Genomic DNA, 15,045 nt, shown 5'->3' on the forward strand with positions numbered 1-15,045 from the left:
GTCATCTTAAAATGCTTTTGCTTCTCAGTACTCATTATCAGCTATTGTTCTTGCGGCACCCAATTAAACGCGTGCCAATATGAGGTTGACACTAGAATTGTCTGTTCATCAAATCAATGTAACATCTTTACGTAGTGATCAGTGCTGTCATTGTTTCTCTGCTTTGCTTCTCAGTTGATCGTTGCCTTTGTTTGTCATACGGTCATGTAAGATCCAACGCAACATATTTGTAACTCCAGCTCTCATTTTGTCGACCAGTGTAACATCTGTAATTACACGATATCCTGGTGAATCTCTAATCCGTTGGATTTTACAGACCATGTACTATGCAAACGATGATGTTTCCTAAACCTGACTAGTAGTCTTGTAGCAATGCTTTGCCTGCATACATGTCTGAGGCCCGTCCTAATGAGCTCACCTCTGGCTCTGCACGCAAATACTGGTAAGATCTCTGCTCCAAGGGCAGGGACGATTAGGCATCCGGTCCAAATACAATGGCTTAAGAACTCATAGAGGTCTTTTCGCTCAGGGTGAAAATGTAGAGCTTGCATGATATTCTGATAAAATGATAGAGCGAAACATCTATAGTAGATCAAAGGCATCTGAGCAGAGAAGAGACCATGGTAATAAAAGATTAATCATCTTATTGTAAGACCAAATCACATCAGCAAGAGATAAAACATAAATCTCAGTGAATTTCAAACAGCATGACATATCATATCAGTAGCAGCATTAACTTCCACATTCACTACACTGGCATCATATCAGCAGCAGCTTCAACATCCACATCCGTTACATTGGAATTTCAAAAATGCTTCTTGCTAAAGGATCCTAACAGTTCCATCCCTGGTCGTTTCATCATATCAGCAGCAGCTTCAACATCCACATCCGTTACATTGGAATTTCAAAAATGCTTCTTGCTAAAGGATCCCAACAGTTCCATCCCTGGTCGTTTCAGGTTACCAACTGTCTCTGCGCCAATAAAACAGAACTCACTTACGATTTAAATAAAATTTGAAAAGTGGTTTCCAGTTTAGCCAAACAGCCCTTACCCTTCACTCTTAAAACGCTCTGACAAATTCAGACCATTAATAACATTGTAAAACACTAAATATATTCTTTACCTACCAATTCTAGCTCTAAAATGCAATATAGGGAAGCTACAGGTAGCATGACCTTTGAAAAATAGTAATTACCTGGAGACATGTTCAGATGCTCTGAGATCCTACTCTGCGTGATGCCAAAGGTTCTTTCTGAGCCGAACTCAGCCACTCCTTTTAGCATCTTGTACCTCATGTCAACAGCAATTACCCATGCCTTGTTCTCGACCATGGTCATAAAGTAAACAATATCATTATCATCCAAGCTGATCGTGGGGTATCCTATGAATAATCTCTCCAAGGACATCCGAGGTTTTCCTTCATCGTCCGGCAGCCTTTTTAGCAGCTCAAAATGCATCGGATTGTTGTCACTGTTGATGTCAGAAGCTTCAAGCTTGAAATCCTGAGACCAAGAATCCTCCTGAGGAAAATTAGCCAACCTGCTCCATGTGGTAGCCACCCAACTATCATAGTAATAGTTGCCATGAGATTCTTTGGTCTTCATCAAAACCTGGACGAGCTTGATGCGATCCTTGACGATAGCAATGTCCCGAGTAAGCGATGGATCAGCATTGGGCTTCCTGCTGGGGTAGAGCTGCGGCGGCATTGGAACATATCGAAGTTTGGGATCCTTGCGGAACACATCATAGAGCAGGATACCATTCCAGAGGTCTACAAAAGCCATGGTGCCATGTTTTCCTCCTATGGTGATCACCTTGGACGTCTTATGCCAGAAGCCTTCTTCTTCAATGCTGCAGTGCTGCTGCTGCTGCTCCGGTGACACGAAGACTTCCTTGGCGGTCCAAACCTTGTCCTCGGAATGGAAGAGGCTGATGTCGTACTGCCCAAATCCGGATCCGCCGCGGACGAATCCAGACGAATCGTCGCGGAGTGCGGCGATGGTGTAGTCCGTACCGCGCCTGAGGAGGCCGACCTGCACGTCCCTGAAGTAGTAGAGGTTGGGGTGCGGGAGCAGCTCTAGCTACGGAGGCCCACCGGTCGACCCGCCAGCCCGGTAGACGTAGTACTCGTGCAGGGTGGGGCAGACCGTCGCGTAGCGATGGCCGATGGAGACGCGGAGGAGGACGAAGTCGCCGCCCGTGGCGATGACCTTGGGCTCCCACACGAAGCCGCTGGGTTCCACGCCGTGGCAATGGACGCAGAAGTAGGAGACGCGCGGCCGGTGGGCGGGGAAGAAGGTGACCTGGATCTCCTTGCCGTTCCTGGTCTTGCAGGCTGCGGTGGTGGCGTTGCGGCGGTCGGCGAAGTAGGCGTGGAAGTCGAGGAGGATCCAGTCCGGCCTGGTGGAGTCCGCCCGATCAGCGTCCCCATAGGTAGGCGGATGCAGGGACCCGGGGTGGAACGTAGCGTCCATGCCTGCCTGCAGAGGTGCCTCTTCTCCTCCGCCGATCTGGATGAGATCGCGGTGGGGCAGGACGACGAAGGGGGAGGGGGCGGTAAGGCGGCGGCGGAACGGGCCTTTCGATTTCCTTTTTCTCTTTTTTTCTCTTTATTAAAAGATCTTCTCGGAATATCCTTCACCATTTTTAACAAACCGTTTGCGCAAAATATTAAATCTTTTTTACAAATCTGAAAACACGGTTCAACAACGTCCAGAACCTATTTTCAACAATCTGCTTACGATCAATATACCCTTGCAAAGTATAATTACCTGGTGTCATGATCAGATGCTCAGAGAGAGATCCTACTCTGGGTGTGGAGGTCCTACTAGGCGCCGCGGCTGAGCAGGCCAACCTGCTCGTCGGAGGACGACGACGCTGGCGTCGGTGCGATGGGCCGATGGCCTTGGGCTCCATGCATGGTGAAGCCGCTGGGTTCCACGCCGCGGCAGGGAACGCGGAAGGAAGAGACGCGCGGCGGGTGCCGCGGGCACCTGATCTCCTTCTTGTCCCTGGTCATGCAGGTTGCGGTGGTGGGGTTGCGGCGGTCGTCCAAGTAGGCACGGAAGTCTAGGAGGACCTAGCTCGTCATTGGTGCGTCCGCCAGATCAGCCCCGCCATGGCTGCCTGCCTATTATCTCCAGGCTCCAGTTCCTTCTCGTCTGCCGATCTAGATATATGGCTGAATCAATCGATAACACCACAAATCTGTGATGGCATCTCGGCGATAGGATGCACTGGTACAAATCTAATGTAGTCGGAGTAGAAATATGCAGCATAGAATTCATAACTTGAATCACAGGTTTCCATACATCAATGAGGAATAGCAGGTGAATGATAGACCGCACAGAGTTCAGGGCTCCTGAAGGAGGATCACGGATCAAGAACCAAAGATAGCTGTAAAAAGATGTTTTTTTCTTATATAAATAGCTACAACAGCTCTGCTACGAGAATTCCTACTTCAGAAATGGGAAAAATTCCTGATACATATCAAACACCACCACCACCAACAACAATAGCTCAGCCATGAGAATCCTTGCCGCAAGAACACCATCTTATTTCCTTTCCGTGATCAAATGTCAGCGGACCGGGAACTGCCACAAGAGAAGGCCGCAATTTGCTCTGCCAACCTGGGCAGCCAGCCGCAAGGTGCAATTTCTCCAAAAACCTGCCCCCATGTCCGACGAGCCCTTGGTACACGAGACCTTTGTTAAAGTCCTTGCCATTCTATTTTACAACTAGAAATTTTGTTGGATTTCTACAAAACGCTTGCCCACGATTAACAAAGCAGAAACCTGGCTAAAAACGAGCAGGTTGTCCAGATGGAGCCACATCATCCAGGCGTTCGTGTGCTGATTTAGTTCAGAACTTTGCAGAGGCCAAATAGAACTGCAGGTTAGGGAATCATTGGATCACCAGATGAAACTGTGTGCATATGTGTGTCCCTTCCGTTTGCTTCCATAGGAGAATCCATGCCTGGTGGACCTGAGATTGGTAATATCCGAATAAGACAAGAGTAGGTGGTGGAGTGATCACAACAAAAGGTTACATGGAACTGGCAAAAAAGTATGTTACCGAATATCGAACCAATGGAGGGCCTTGTTAGAGATGAATTCCTTTGCAGATCTGCATGCATTTTTAGTTTCAGTCTTTCAGAAGTAACATTAGTATATAATGTCCATCTACATGCCATGGACACCTAGCATGTATACACTGGTAATTCAGTGGAAATGTGGAACAATTAAGCTCCCCCAAAAACGACTGCTTGGAGAATTAAACACACACTCAACTCCTTGGTAGGGCAACAATGTCATAAGGAGACAAACCTGAAATTTTTATTGCTTTCACGGCATCAAAGTTTTTGTATGTATACCCCACAAAGCTCAGATCTTTGGAGTTTAGCATCATCTGTAAATTTGTTCCCCAAAAGATACATAAGAGATTGAGAATGCAAGGGAAAAAATAGATATGTATATGTAAGATTAGTAGATGAACATAAAGTCTACTAAGATGGGCGGTGGTTTTAAGTTTTAACTTCAAGGTAGTGGTGCAAAAGCTGTTCTACTAGTAAATAGCAGTTATAACCCTTGTTAGGCAACGGAGTAAAACCGTGCCTTATAACAGTAATAGTATAGTAGTACTGCTTTGTTCTTCTACAGTAATAAGAATATGGATAATCCAGAATAAAACATAATCCATCTAATTTTCTTATGACAGCTTGTGCCAACATGAATAGTGGATGTGAGACAATCATAATCCGATGTAAAATGAACTCAGGAAACCAGTTTGGCGATATACTAGCGAGCTGGAACAAAATAGATGACGAAAATTAGAGCTGCAGTGATTTCTTTTCCTGATTTCAGACTAGTTCCTCAATCTGAATGTACATGCATACCTTTCTTGAGGGCCCAGAGCCTGTTCTAGCTGGAGGATTTTCCAACTGCCACAGAGAATGATGAGTAAGTTGGAGAAATGTGATTCATAAGCTAACAATAACATACAAGAAAATTAAAATAGTGCAAAGCTAGGAAGGCAGAAACTTAGCCATCCCATAGTCATGCAAATTCGATACAGAAAACATAGATATCCACATAATCTCGGACAATAAAATTATTAGTGTTCCTAGAAGTTGGATTAAAGAGCAGGAAAATCAATCTAACAGTACCAGCAGACTGTCAATAAGCTATATAACAACGGCAATACTTATTTGTTGATTAAGATTAACAAGGTTTACAGTTTGAAGAATCCAGAGCAGGAACAAGAGTAAACTTATTCACCAAAATAATAGCTGGCGATTGACTGAAGTTATTTCCTCAAATTTGATGACTAAAGAATTGTTGAGCAGTAAGAAACTGAGTGCAAAGCAGGTCACTTACTTCCTCAAATTTCATGAAATTCTGTGTATCCAATTCATCATTTACTTGAGGCTTAAATGCTGCTTCCATTTCATAAAGTTTATCCCATGCAACTCCTCGGAACCAAGGATGTGCCTGATGGCAAAGGAGAACATTTTAGTAAACATAACAAGAAAATACCAGTAAATAAGACAAGAACTGTACTTAAGTTATTTCTTTTCTGTGACCGGGGTGCTACCTTTATTTGATCTGCCCCTGAACTGCCAATCCTGTGGTCAACATCACATAATAACCGGCAAATGAGATCTCTTGCTTCATTTGACAACCTTGCATCCTCAGGAAACTTCAAATGGTTTCTCCAGTGCACAATCTAGAATGATGGGAAAACAGATATCAGTGCAGCTCTCTAAGAAAAGGCAGCATAAGTTTATAATGATTCAAGAGGTTGATGTGCAAGGTTAAAATAAGACTTATATCCATAAGCTAAGCTTATTTTGATTATAAGCCTTAGCTAAACTAAGCCAAAGAAAATTCACCAAACTATTAATAAGTTAAAATGGTAAAAGTAAGCCAAATAAACTATGTCTTTATTAGTTAATTGTAGCAAACATTCTTATGAAAAACAAACCTTTCGGCATGTAGTTATTGGATCATCGGCATAAAATGGTGGATACCCAACAAGCATCTCATACATGATAGCTCCCAAGGACCACCTGAGAATAAAACAGAGTAAAATAGATATGAGTTATTAAAATTCAAGACACATACAAGTGTCTCAACATTAATTTGATTACAAAAAACATTATTCCAATAAAGCATACCAGTCACATTCCATTCCATATCCCTTCTTTAGCAGAACCTCTGGAGCAATATAGTCTGGTGTCCCAACAGTTGAGAATGCCTGGGCATCAACATAAATTTGAAGTAAGAAAAAAGCTACTAAGAAACACTGAGGTTGTACATTGTACATAAATGGTATCAATTTTCTTTCCTGGTAAGGATAAAGATATTATGCAAGCAAAAGAAAAATTATAAAAGATTGATGCAATGCCAGATCTGTAAACTGTACAGTATATATACCAATTTTCTCCTGTTCATCTGCCAGTGCTGAAGTTGTTCATGTTGACTTCTCCATCTTCTACCGTTTGCTGTGTCAGACAGAGAACTGTCAACATCCATTGATTCCCTTAGATTGTCATCGCCCATGGGTTCATCTTCATTCAAGGTTGAGAGCTTAGAACAGTCAATTGGCTTGCACAGCCCAAAATCTGACAACTTCATGTGACCATTCTTATCTAGAAGCAGGTTGTCAGGCTTAATATCTCTGCAAATGATAAGAAACCAAATATATAAATCAGCAAAATGGCAGAACAACAATACACTAGATGCCTTCAAATAAAGATATGGAACCTGTGGATGTAGTTATGCTTATGGATGGATTCAATAGCAAGAATTGTTTCTGCAATATAGAATCGCGCCACATGCTCAGTCAAGGTATCCTCTCTCATGAGAAGGGTCATAATATCACCACCAGGGAGGTACTCCATAATAAGGTAAAGGTACTCAGCGTCTTGGAAAGAATAGTAAAGCTTCACAATGCAGTGACTAGCCACTTCAGCCAGCAAGTTTCTTTCGGCTCTAACATGTTCAACCTAACAGAGATAATAAAGAAATCCATTAACTCAATAATAGACCACAAATATTTTTTTATGGTCATCTGAAAAACATCAGCATGATTCTGGTAAAAAGGACTTTCATCACAAACAAGACAGCAGGGCCTATAATAGCTAAGTTTTAAATTGCCTCTTGAAAAACATCAGAGTGATTCTGATACAAAAGAGCTTTCATCGTACAGCTTGTCCTGAATGGTTAGATCTCAAGCTAGTAGCTTTTCTTTAGCAGGGTGATTTCATCAAACATAAATACATAATAGAATTGAACAAAAATGACAATTGACAAGATCAATGACAAGATCAGGAGTCTGAATAAGGCATCCAAGCAACATTAGTGGGGTTTATCCAAACAAAATCAAGTGTTTATGGTCTCAAATAAAGTTCCTAGTCACTGTATTAAGATAATGAAAAACATATCAACTAAATGGATAATTCAAAAAAAAAACTTCCGGATAGTAAAATACAAATGAGTGCTATCAAGCTCAGTAAATTTACACTAGAAGGCTTGTAGCATTAGTGTTTTCTGTTTCTTGGTTCTCTGACACATCATCTTACAATTATCTCAGAAAAATGAAGTTCAAACAATTAAAATATAGTCATCCCTTTGATATGAGAAACCGTGGGATGTGGATTTTGTAGATGACTAACCTAAAATGACTGAATTATTTATTTTACTGATTATCCTTTCACTGTCTGTTGGTAGTTCGAGATAGGGGAAAAGTATACTGAAAGGAAAAGGAACTCACGGAAAGCAAAGCACATCCACATTAATAATATTTACAACCAGGTAATTAGATGAAACACAAACCAACCAATCGAGCCAGTATAAACTACAAAGCAGAAACCATAATAGCCAAAAATGGAAGCTATCTTACTTGGCCCCTGACAACCATATCAGACTTCTTGAGTTTTTTCATTGCATAAATGTTGCCAGAAGTCTTCTCTCGGCAAAGTCGAACCTGTCATATACATTATAAAGAGCACCGAAATGTCAGGAGGTGAGATATTAAAGGCAAAAGCAATATAGCAACCACTTCCCGTATCTGAAATATATAAAGCATGTCTTGCTTTCCCTAGACTTTAAGCATTTATGGACATAGGAAATTACTGCAACTACATGCACCACCATCAACAGTAACATAGGTGTAATTAGGATTTAGCAAAAGTGCTCATGTGGAAAAGTATATGTTGAAAGTCAGTTTGCAGACCTCTCCAAACGCGCCTCTCCCAATGATAGTGAGCAGCTCAAAGTCATCCACACAAATTTTGTGCCTCTTTAGTCGCATGTATTCAGTTTCCTTCCTCTCCAGATCTTTTATTAAATTGATCTGCTGCTCCTTGGGAACTTGAGAAGAAGCTAGCTGCCTCTCCAATTTAAAGCGCCTGCAATGCATTAGATTCTGTAAATGGAAAAATACTAAAATAATGGGAATAAAAGATGCACATTCTTCAAATAAAGGTCATGGTCTCAGGGGTAAGGCGATCTGATTAGAATAAATTGTAATACCAAAGGATGAGGCCCAAAAACAATAACAATAACCTAATTAAGAACCAGAAATAATAAGTCACAAATCAAATGCGTGTTTCGTAAATAAAAGATCAACATATGGAAAGAGTGTGTTCACGATAATTATATTCAACCGGCATCCAATGTATGGCACAGAAAATAATTTTACTTCAATATGCATCCATTTAATGTTCAAGAATGTATTTATACAACTGGCATCTGATGCATTGTTTCCTTTTCGACAACAAGAACGGAATCAATTTTACACCTTGGTAAAGAGAGAAAGGTAAGCAAAACTGGAAATCTTGTGATGTACATTAATGAATGATTACCCCTAATAAGGTAGATGACTAGCACAATTAATAGAACAAGTGCATCCATTTTTAAAGTACATCACCATCCAGTGTCTATTAATGGAAAGATCATGAGAATGTCAGATAGTCCATTCTTAGTTCAGCACAAAACCTGATAGTGATTTCAAACCAACACAAAGAACTCTGCTACACACTATCAAACAAAATAAAGGGAAACAAAAAGGAGCCCATGCACTGAGCAGATTTGAACTATTTCTGCCTGATGCATCGAGCAGACACAAAGCATTCAAAAGCAACTACTGTAATCAGCTCCTTCCCCATCCGCGAACTACCTCTCACAGTCACAGCTAAAACATGCCACCCGGACCTCGAGTTGCAGTCAGAGGTGATAAATTCCAGAATCCAAGACGGGTGTACTATACCATACTACTTCACTAAAATATCCTACATCAAGCTACACAAGAAGCTCTGAAACCATGGCCAGCAAGCTACTACTAGTATAAGTACCCACCGCCCTGCATTCCACAAGCAACCGCACGAAAATCTACACCCAAATTTAGCTGCCCAAGTTCCAGCGGCGCTAGCTCGAGCCACGCCCGCCCCAGCTCAACCCCCTCAATCGAGCTGGCAGCGCGCGAGATCTAGCCCAGCCGCGCGCGGCCAGCAGCCGGAATTGGCGCCTGGGACGGGGGGGCAGGCGGGGATCGGGATCGCGGGGCGGTACCTCTCCTTGCGCTCCTGGATGTTCTTCATCTGCGAGCGGTAGTGGTTCTCGATGAACTTCTTCGCGGCGGCGACGCGCTCCATGGTGAGGGTGGACCCCACCGCCTCGGCCGCCTCCCCCTCCCCTTCCTCCGCCACCGCCGCGAGCGGCTCGGCGGCGGGGGCGGGGATCGCCGGCGGCGCGTCCGCCATCTCGCTCTCCATCGCCCTCACCCACCCCCTACACCTCTGGCAGTCTCTCTAGCTGTCCCCCTCCCTTCTCTCTCCTCCCTCAGCGGCTGGCTGTATTTTTTCCTCCCTCCCCCTCTCCCTCTCCCTCTTCCCTTTTCCCCCTCGGTTTCTGGGCCGCGCCGTGCTCTCCGATGCGGGCGATGCTTGTCGCTGCGCGCGCGCGCGGTGGCGTTTATATACAGGGCCAGCTCGCGTTAACTAATCGGGGGATCACGAGGAGGCGGGCGGGGTTAGAGTGGAGTAAAATGAATGGCTCGGTCCACGGCGGACGCTGGAGACAGGTGCGCAAGGGTACAGTGCAGGCTACAGCTCGAGCTCCTCTTTTCTTTTTTAGTTTTTCTTTTTTTGTCTTTGCTTGCGCCGAGCAATCTCTTCTGTCATGTCCGGTGGTGTTTAGCTGTATCCACGTAGAAAAAAAAAAGGCCGGTCGATCTCAGGAGCCGCACGCCTGCGCGCTTTGGAGTTTTCGGATGGATAGGCAGGCACCGATCCGTTTTAACTTTTTAATTTGTTTCCGTGAAGATAACATATATGCAAAAAAAAAAGGTGCACAAGCAATGTGCACGAGTTAACACGCTTGGGCATTGAGGATAACCAAGCCTCGTTGAGCTCGAGCATGGGGGGGGAGTTTTTTTTTTCGGTGTTCATGGGCGAAGGTCCACGTGGGCGGTGGCCCACGTGTCCGACACTGCACATGGGAGCCCATCGGGCAGTAAATAATGGCGATTCGTTTTTTTTTCCTTTTTGGTCAGTGGAAGGGTGGAGTGAACTATCATCGTGACTGGACTGACGTCCAGAAGCGGAAGTGGGTGCGGCTATGATTACCGTATGATGGAAGTGGAACCCTCGATTAACCGTGGCGCCCAAATAATGGCGGAATATCCCATGCAGATAAGGGAAGGTAATTGCTGCGAGCATGCTTCGGTAATTACTAATTATGTTTTCTCCCTTTGCTAAATCTGGCAGGGGATTCAAAGGGACTAGTGGTAGCAGCTGGAGCAGGAGGAGGACCACCGGCCGGGCCACGATCGAGTTCGTTCGCCGACGAGCCCCGTACGGGCGAGGTACGGCGCGACAGGTCGACGGCGCGCTGTCGTGTCGGTCGCCGTTGAACGAGGCTGCTTTCTGCCGGTGGCCTCTCTCACGCGCTGGGTTGAATTGACTCGTGTCGGATCGCACAAATTGCTCGGAGGCCGGGAGCCCCGGATCGGTCAGTCTCGGTCACCGCAGGCTAGTTTTGCTCTGTCGCTTTCAGCTTCGAAGCCCCGTCTCGTCAGATGCATGAACGATGTGTGTGTCACGTAGCGTACTGGTCCCGATCGAGGCGAGGCACCCGGCTCTGACCCCAGACCTTTGGATCTGCACTGCACCCGAAAGAAGTAATCAGCATTCTGCGGGGGAGTTTCCATGCGGTCTCGTTGCTTTTTCGTCGAACGACAGGAGCAACAAGAAAAACCGACAGCGCCGCGAGCTGAATCCAAGCAATGTACTCACCCGATGTGGTACTGGCTGGTGGCAGCTACCGATGAGCAGGTCCTGCGGCCGCCGGGTGTTTCGTTGCTCGACCCGTATGACACGACGCTGACACTGGCACCGCCTGGCGTCGGCACACGCACGCGCTCCGCCAACCGGAGCTCACCCATCTCTTTCTTGCTCTCTCGGACAGCGACCCGCGCGCCTTGGACGGATACGATGCCGGCGTCGCGGCGGCACCGATCGATCGATCGGGCGCCCGTGTCCAACCGCAGCCTTGCCACCATGTCAATCGGAGCCATCCAGCAGAGCGTAGCAGCCGCGCTGATCTGGTCTCGCGAGGAAGGCGACGAGGAATAATATCTCGTGCGGTGGCGCCGAGATCCGCAGGCCGGGGCGGCGTGGCATGTTGGGGCGTGGCGGAGCAGGGGCCTCGCGCGCCGCGTGAAAAAATAATGCCAGGCCGGGGGGCGGCCAGCCTGGTGATGCGAGTCTGCGACAGGCGGAGCCGGATCCGTCTGCTCTGCGCCGCGCCGCGGCCTGCAGGCTGCTGCAGGTGCGTGCGTGCCAGCCCGGCTCAGATGCCAGCAGGCCACGGCGGCACGAGGAAGCGGGAGTTTTCTATGCCCATCTTCCCCGGCTGCCACTGCCATGGCAGATCCCCCCTCTGTCTCAGAGAGGTCAGAGGTCAGAACCAGTCTCCCTCTCCTCTCTCCCTCTCGGATTCCGATCGATCCATCCTTTTTCCAGTAGTTTTCCTGCCACCTCTGGAGGCGGCCGGCGCGACGTGGGAGCCGTGACGGCCGGGCCGGGAGATGGACGGTCCGGATCGGCCGCGAGGCGGTGTCCTGCTGCGGCATGCGGCCGTGCGCCCGTGCAGGTGGTTTTGCGTCCGAGATGGGATGTGTCGGGAGAGGAGGGAGCTGCGCTGTCACGTTCGGGCTCTCAGAGACTCGGACGCATTCCGCCGCGTGACGTGCGGTGCTGGGGAACCGGGGCGGCGATGGAAGGTTAGCTGTTGGTCACTCGGGTGTGGGGGGGGGGGGGGGGGGGGGGGGGGGGGGGGGGAGGGGGGGCGGGGCCGGCGGTGCGCGCGACCGACACGTACAGGAGGAGGGTGGAGGGGGAATGAATTGCTATGGCGTAACGCTGCGTTAAGCGAACCAATGCCAATGAACTCTCTCCCGTTCTGAAATTTCAGAGGATTTTTCACCTGGTTTTCTTTTCTTTTTCTTTTTTTGAAAGGCACCTGTAGCTTGTTGCCTTGTTGGTGCGGCCAGGCTGAGCAGGCCCAATTTTATGCCAAATATCATGTGGTGCATAGGCTTTCACAGTCAAAAGAAGGCCCGTCCCATCCACTCAAAAAAAAAAGATGGCCCGTCCCTGAGTTTATTCTCTAGCAGAGCCTCTCAGACGTATGGGCTTCCATTTAAAAAAAACGCACGCTTAAATTTAGGCCCAAGGTCCTCGAGGACAGTAGAGCCCAAGGAAAATAAAAAAGTAAAAGTTCTGCCCACAGCTCGTTCACATGTTGTGGTTAGTACAGAGTAGTCCAAGCAAGCATAAACATATGGGCTTCGATTATATAAAAACGAATGTGCTATACGCGAGGGAATATCGGAATGAGTGCATGAGCGACTTTAGGCCCAAGGTTCTCTAGGATAGTAGAGGGCCCAGGAGAGAATCAGGGAGAATAAGAAAAGGTAGAACTTCGGCCCACGGCCCATTCACCTGTTCGGAAAGGTAAAGAAAAGGCATCGCCCAACAATATCCAGTACCCAGCAGACGCAGGTGGCTCAAATCACACCACCTGCACTACTCCCTGCCGTGAAAAAAGAGAGAGAGGGAGAGTCTTTCTTGATTTCGTGCAAATCAATTAAAATTTTGATAATAAATTTCTTTTTTAAGTATGAGGTTAAATATTTCAAAGTTATACGAGTAGATTTACCATGGAAAATGAGTTCTGTATTAGTATAATTTTGCTGGATGTTATAATACACTGCAACGAAAAAAATACAGTAGTAGTCAAAGTGGTATTTCATTTCAAGAACCGTATTATCAATATGCTAAGCAATGCTTATTCGTGACCGGAGAGAGTACGAGTCATTTGTCGGCTATGCTGATAACATACAGCTGACGTGACTTCTCTTTCGGATTATGCGAGTGTCCGGTAACTTGCGCGCCGTTGCGCGTGAACGGCAGGGAGACCAATCACGAACGCTGTGCTGAGTTACTGACACCGGGACAAAGATCTTCACAGCACTTGGTACACGCCGGTGAGGCAATAATTTTTTCCGACAGTAACACCGCAGTCAAGATCTCCAAAGACGCAAATAAAAACCGTTGCTGCGTAAACCCCGGCATCCAACATTGAACGACACAAGAATTCAAGAAAAGGCGACGGAAACTAAAGGTGCGATCCGTGCCTCCCGCCTCCAACTTGGAGAAGAAACGATCCGTGGAAGTTCAGAACGGTAATTTTTCAAAAAAAAAGTTCAGAACGGCACCCCTGCCCCGTACGCTCTGCAGACAGGAGCCCTGCAGGTGCCGCTCGCCGGCCGGCGGCCGCCGCCATGATCCGACCTCGTACCCGTTCCAGCTCGCCGGCTCCGTCCCTGGCCAAACACTCCAACCTCACCTCACCCGGGCTCTTTCGCGAGTTGCGAGCCGTCTCCGCCACCCTCAGCCATGCGTGCCCGCTCTGCTCTCCTCTCGCGGGAGCGCGACCCCCGCGGACCAGTCAAAGCTCGGATAGCGTACTGCGAGTTTCCACCGCTCCCACGCCGCCGACACGGCTGCTTGCTCTCCCTCAGTCTCCCTAACCGGTAGTCACAAGCAAAAAGCTCCAAAAGGCGAGAGGGAATGACGATAGAAAAAGGCCACAGGAATCGGCGGGCGCCGTCCAAACTCCAGAGCATCCCGCCTGCTGGCTTTGCGCGCCGGGGCGGCCCGTCGTCGGAACGTCGGTCACGGTCGCCGTCGCCGTCGCCGTCGCCGGGGCCCAGGGTTTTCCCCGACCCTGCCGCGACCGGGGACTCCGATCCTCCCCGGGTCGTCTCGTCCCAGTCGCGGCGCTGTGTTCTTACTGGTCTCCATCCGGCTCGCTCCCTGCCGCGGCAACCGACGATCCGTCGCACGCCGCCCGCGGCCGGCGAGACCTGGAACACAACGTGCGCCGCCCCCCAGCCCCGGCCGCTCCGGGAGCAGCAGCCGGCTCGGGTTCAGACCCCGAACGGGATCGTACACACTGGTACGCGGCGCACGCGTGGACCGCCACCTGGAAACGGACGCGACGGCCGAACCGCACGCGTGCCGAGCTGCGCCGGTGGTCCGTATACGGCCGCACAAGCAGGGAGCGGCGGCGGCAGGCCACCGCCGGCCACCCTCGCCATGCCTGTGGCCGCTCTTGGGGAACCGGGGATCGTGCGAGCGCAGGCAGCGACCGGCCTGGCGGCTGGCGCCCGTCAATCAATTCGCAAAAAAACGGCTTGGAGCGGACCGGTGATGAGATGACCAGCACATTCCAGTCAACAGCACTCGATACTCTAGCGATGCGCATGCTTCTTGCGCAGGTGAATTCGAGCCGCAGGTTAGGTACATGTACAGACAGGTACGTGGTGGACGTGCAGCCGGACAAGACGGGAAGTGTCGCCGTCGTTGCACCGGCCGCCGTGGGAGCATGAGGAATCGATAGGGAATGCAGCAGGTGCTGGTCGATTTGCTCCTATGCGTCTGGAGAAGAACGGCGGCCGATGGATCTAGAGTTCCA

The 15,045-nt window shown here is 48.2% G+C and overlaps 1 protein-coding gene and 1 pseudogene across 1 annotated transcript; both read right to left on the reverse strand.

The window, feature by feature from the left end:
* Positions 1-624: 624 nt before the first annotated feature.
* LOC112892160 lies at positions 625-2,636 on the reverse strand (annotated as a pseudogene).
* A 626-nt stretch (positions 2,637-3,262) lies between these two features.
* On the reverse strand, positions 3,263-10,044 carry LOC112892159 (serine/threonine-protein kinase tricorner-like). The gene is made up of 13 exons (XM_025959266.1): positions 9,574-10,044; positions 8,237-8,411; positions 7,904-7,987; positions 6,766-7,007; positions 6,436-6,679; positions 6,177-6,256; positions 5,984-6,068; positions 5,594-5,725; positions 5,377-5,490; positions 4,896-4,940; positions 4,327-4,408; positions 4,076-4,126; positions 3,263-3,985 (listed from the first exon to the last, which is right to left on the reverse strand). Exons 1-13 carry the CDS (start codon positions 9,774-9,776, stop codon positions 3,897-3,899), a joined length of 1,626 nt encoding a protein of 541 aa, XP_025815051.1. The 5' UTR covers positions 9,777-10,044; the 3' UTR covers positions 3,263-3,896.
* Between the last annotated feature and the right edge of the window lie 5,001 nt (positions 10,045-15,045).

This window comes from Panicum hallii, chromosome 5 (genome assembly GCF_002211085.1).
Source record: "Panicum hallii strain FIL2 chromosome 5, PHallii_v3.1, whole genome shotgun sequence".
In the NCBI taxonomy this organism is placed as follows: Eukaryota; Viridiplantae; Streptophyta; class Magnoliopsida; order Poales; family Poaceae; genus Panicum; species Panicum hallii.

What these genes read in the sequence shown, in the direction of transcription:
- LOC112892159 (XM_025959266.1), bottom strand. Translation starts at nt 9,776, where the DNA reads ATGGAGAGCGAGATGGCGGACGCGCCGCCGGCGATCCCCGCCCCCGCC. An exon ending in ATATGGTTGTCAGGGGCCAA is followed by an intron (nt 7,008 to 7,903) that starts GTAAGATAGCTT and finishes TATCTCTGTTAG; the next exon opens with GTTGAACATGTTAGAGCCGA. An exon ending in CTCCATTGGTTCGATATTCG is followed by an intron (nt 3,986 to 4,075) that starts GTAACATACTTT and finishes TACCAATCTCAG; the next exon opens with GTCCACCAGGCATGGATTCT.